Source organism: Pituophis catenifer, unplaced genomic scaffold, assembly GCF_029215685.1.
Source record: "Pituophis catenifer annectens isolate HBS135680 unplaced genomic scaffold, rPitCat1.0.hap2 SCAF_9, whole genome shotgun sequence".
Lineage (NCBI taxonomy): Eukaryota > Metazoa > Chordata > Lepidosauria > Squamata > Colubridae > Pituophis > Pituophis catenifer.
Genome location: NW_027256889.1, coordinates 28,160,370 through 28,164,725, shown reverse-complemented (window position 1 = coordinate 28,164,725; position 4,356 = coordinate 28,160,370). Strand labels below are relative to the sequence as shown.

The 4,356-nt window shown below is 57.3% G+C and overlaps 1 protein-coding gene across 1 annotated transcript; it reads right to left on the bottom strand.

Annotated features, from left to right (window-relative positions):
• Window positions 1-1,288: 1,288 nt before the first annotated feature.
• MYCBP (MYC binding protein) lies at window positions 1,289-2,115 on the bottom strand. Its single transcript, XM_070949773.1, has 5 exons — window positions 2,012-2,115; window positions 1,847-1,919; window positions 1,694-1,742; window positions 1,475-1,604; window positions 1,289-1,368 (listed from the first exon to the last, which is right to left on the bottom strand). The coding sequence occupies exons 1-5, from the start codon at window positions 2,024-2,026 to the stop codon at window positions 1,324-1,326; spliced, it is 312 nt and encodes a 103-aa protein (XP_070805874.1). The 5' UTR covers window positions 2,027-2,115; the 3' UTR covers window positions 1,289-1,323.
• Window positions 2,116-4,356: the final 2,241 nt, after the last annotated feature.

The following is a 4,356-nucleotide window of genomic DNA, read 5'->3' as shown; positions in this document are numbered from 1 at the left end:
CCCAAGCGGACGCCCAGCCCATTGGCCGGCGCCGGAGGCCACGTGACACCCCCTCTCCCACGGACACCCCTCTCTGGCGCCGGGCTGCTTCCGGGTCCGGGCCGCCGCGGGCGCCCCCTCCGGCCGGGCGGTTGCAGGGCAGCCAAGCGGCAGCCAGCCCAGCCGAGGCTCCTGCAGCCCCCGGGCGCTTCGTGATCGGCGCCCTCCGAGAGTCCGGAGCCCCGAGAGCGAGGCTGAAGCCGGGGAAGGGAAGACCTAATAACTCTATATATTTATCCAATAGAGGTATAAACGTAGTTACTTCTAACGACTAGTTTGTTACATTTGTACTTGTAAAAAGTATCTTATATTTCTATTACTTCTATTATTTTTTGGTCTTGATTTGCCTGGTTAGGAAAGTTTACCTTACTTTACACCTGTACATCTCAGCTTTTTCTTATTTTCCTTTATTGCCATAACCCTTTACTTCTAAACTTAAAAAGATGTAAAAGCATCACTTCATCTACTCTTCCTCCCAATCCTAGGCAGATTTTATCTTTTCAGCTAGTAACAGCTTAACTCTGTAATATGAGCAATTATTCCAGAATATTAGAACATTGTCACTGATCTATAACTTGATTGAAAGATGAATATATTTCAATCAAGGGGGAATGTCTAAACCTGTGATAGACATACAGGCAATGCTCAACTTGCAGTGGCAATTGGGATACCGTCGTCATGGCTTTTTGACCTATCCCTTAGCAATGGCAATCTCTGTAGTCCCAGGTGCCATCATTAATTGAATCTCACATTATTAGGTGTGGCTACTTCTCGCTGGCTTCCCGCAACCATAGTTAGTGGAGAAGGTGGCAAAAACTTGCAAGTCCAAGGACTGCAGGCAGGCAAGTGGCTGCTGCCCAATGGGAGAGGGAACAAGGGAATGCTGATCAGGAAGGGTGCATGGGAGACCAATACCGGTCAGGAAGACCTGCCCAAGTAGAGGGTCTGGGTGAGGATACACAGGTGGATTAGGAGAGGCTTCAGGGAAGGTTGCAAATGGGGAACGTGCAATGATGGAGCGCTACAATCAGTTGTGTGAACCGGTTGCTATTTGCCCAGATTGTGACCACAGGTGTGCTGGGTGGCCAGAACTCCAAGGATCAGTTGTAACCACCATTCGTTCAGCCTCACTGTAACTTCAAATGGTTGCAGAACAAGTTGCTCAACTTTGCACTGAAAGGGGCCCACCTGAACAGCCCTCCAGGTAAAACCATGGCCACAAGAAAAAGTTGCAAGACCCAGACACGTGTCCTTCCAGATCTTTTATTGAGGCATGTACAAGGCTTATTCTCCCCGCTTTTCTTCCTGCGGCGGTTCGTACTGGGCCAGCTGAAAAGGAGGGCGAGGCGGTTAGTCTCCCCCAGGCGCAGGGAGCCAGCCTGGCAGTCGATTCTTCCCCAGCGAAAGGCCGAGGCCTCCCGGGAGACTGCTTTACCTTGGCTTTCAGCTTCCGGTTTTCTTCCAGCAGGGCTTCGTACTTCTCCTTCATCTCGGCCACCTCCAGGCGGAGAGCTTCCACCTCGGGGTTCTCGGGCGCCGCAGCTCCCAGGTGGTGCTTCAGGAAGCTTTGAGGCGGGAGTCAAGGGCCGTGACGCTTCCCAAGGCCCAGCCCGGCCCTCCCACCCGCTCCGCCCGGCCGGCCGGCCAAGGATACTCGAGGGCGCAGCTGGGCTTCTCGGGCTCCTCGTACAGCGCCACCAGCACTGCAGGGTGAGAAAGCGGAAGCGGCGCTGGAGACCCGGCAGGCAGAACCGAGCGGCGACTCCCCCTCCCCCCTCTTCCCCCCTCCAGCGCCGAGCCACCTCACCTTTGGTCAGGGTGTCCATCACGCCGGACTTCTCCAGGTAGCGCCGGAACTGCTCCCTCTTGGAGTCGGCGGCCTACACCGCAGGGCGGGCGGGAAGGAGGGAGTCAAGCGCGGTCCGCCCCCTCCAAGCCCGGTCCCGACAGCGCCCCCCCTCCCCCTCCTCACCTTGTAGGTGGCCATGGGCGCCTTCGGCTCCTCTCGCTGCTGCTTCTGCTGCTCCCGGGCCAGCCACGCAGGAAACGGGAAGACGCGTGCGCCGCCGCCCGCCTCTTGAGCGCGCCGCGGCGTCCGCGCGTCGCCATGGACACCAGGTGGCACCGCCCCCGCGGGCCCCTCCCCTTCCGCCGCCGGCTTCCCCTGGGCCAGAGGCGGAGGAAGGGCGGGGCCTCCCTGTCTGCGCGAGGAGTAAGAGGAGGCCCCGCCCCCTTCCTCTGGGCCTAGGAGCGGTTGCTTGGCCTCGCGACGCTTCTGCTGAGCCGGGACGGCCCTGCCGGACCCGCGTTGCGGAGCCCCTTTGGGCGATTGGGAGCAGTTGATGCTTGAGGAGCTGCGTGAGTCGGGAGTGGAGGCGAAGGAAAGAGGCAGCTCCGTGCAGCCGCCCTGAGGAGCTCTGAAATGCTGGGGGGCCTCCCCGCTGCCTCCCCTCCCTCTTCCCTTTGGGGGGCTGAGGCGGGAATCGAGGGCTGAGGCTGAAGTTGCAGGGAGCCATTTTGCTGGGTGAGGGAAAGAGAGCCGGTTGTTTCTACAGAAAGTGTAAGGCAGGGGTCTCCAACCATGGCAATTTTAAGACTTGTGGACTTCAACTCCCAGAATCCTTCAGCAAGCTATGCCGGAGTACAGTCCAGCTAGGCTGGCTGGAGGATTCTGGGAGTTGAAGTCCACAAGTCTTAAAATTGCCAAGGCTGGAGAGCCCTGGTGTAAGGGGACATGGCGGCCTTGTCTGCCTTTCTGATCTCCTGAGCCAGGCTGAAGCCTGAGAATTGTAGGCAGGAGCCAGGGTCAGAGGCCTTGGCTAGGCTGGAAACCGGCCTTAGCCAGAATTGGCTGCAAGGACAGTTACTCTAGAGCAGAGGTCCCCAAACTTGGCCGCTTTAAAGATGTGTGGACTTCAACTCCCAGAATCCTCCAGCCAGCTATGCTGGAGTACAGTACAGCTAATGCTCGCTGAAGGATTATGGGATTTGAAGTCCACAAGTCTTAAAGCTGCCAAGTATGGAGACCTCTGCTCTAGAGAGAGCCCTTAGGAACTAGGACCATAAAAGGAGAGGGAGAGGGGGAGGGGGAGATAGAATCAGGGGCGGAGATAATGTATTCACTTCAGACGCTTGGGATAGGTTGTGACAGCATGAGTACTAAGCCAATCAGGAAATGGTGGCAGGTAAATTTGGAAGGGCAATAGAGAATATAAGGCAGACACTGATGATTTAAGGCGGTGTTTCTCAACCTTGGTAGCTTGAAGATGGGTGGACTTCAACTGTCGTGAGAGGACAGTGGAGTCCAATTACCCACGTTTTTGTTGCTGCCTTTTGTCCTCAGGACCTTTAGACTTTATGGAACCCTGGCCAGACACCATCTTCACCCTTTCCCATTCTGTGGATGTATTCAACCATTGAGCTTCTTGCGCTGCGAGACTCTCCCCTCTCGCAGGTCTGGCCCTCCACATTATCGAGGGCCTACCTCAATGACGGGCTTTGGAACCCAGAGAGGTGGCATGCCGCGAAGAGGGGGTTGAGGGGTTTTTTAAGTAAATTGGGTAAATTTTTAAGGGGTCCCGGGGGGGAGGGAAAAATTGGAACTAGGGTTGTGGGTTTGGGGGAAGACCCACCAAGGGGAGGGTCAGGCCTGGCCACTATGCGCGGCGGAGGGGATGGGGGATCCGGAGGGGATGGGGGGGGTCGAGCTTGTCCAGATTGTGTTTCTATCATCGGTACTGTGAGTGGGAGGGGTAGATATGGCGGGAGCAGGGGGCCATATCATGTTAAGGGAGCGCGCACCCGCTGTCTCCGAGCGGTAGCATGCTCCGGCCCCCAAGGCTCCACTCGTTCTCCAGGTTGTACAGACCCTCAGGGCCCGGGCCTTCGACTGATGTTGTGCAACGCCAGGTCCGTAATAAATAAAGCCCCCCTCATTTGTGATCTGGTTCAGGAGGGGGGAGCGGACCTGGCGGGTATTACGGAGACCTGGTTGGGCCCGGAGGGAGGGGTCCCTCTGGTAGAAATGTGCCCACCAGGCTTCCTGGCATTCCATCAGCCGAGGTCACAGGGGAGGGGCGGGGGAGTAGCGGTTATTATTAGAGAAGGCCTTAGGCCTAGGGAGGCCACTGTTCCTCAGACGGCCGGTTGTGAGTCCCTCCTTGTGAAGTGGGGTCATGGGGTTCAGAGGGGTTTGCTGATCACGTACCTGGCTCCCTGCCACGTGGCAGCAGCCCTGCCCGAGCTACTCAACGTTATCGCCGCGGTGGCGGTTGATACCCCCAGACTTATGGTCATGGGGGATTTCAACCTGCCGTC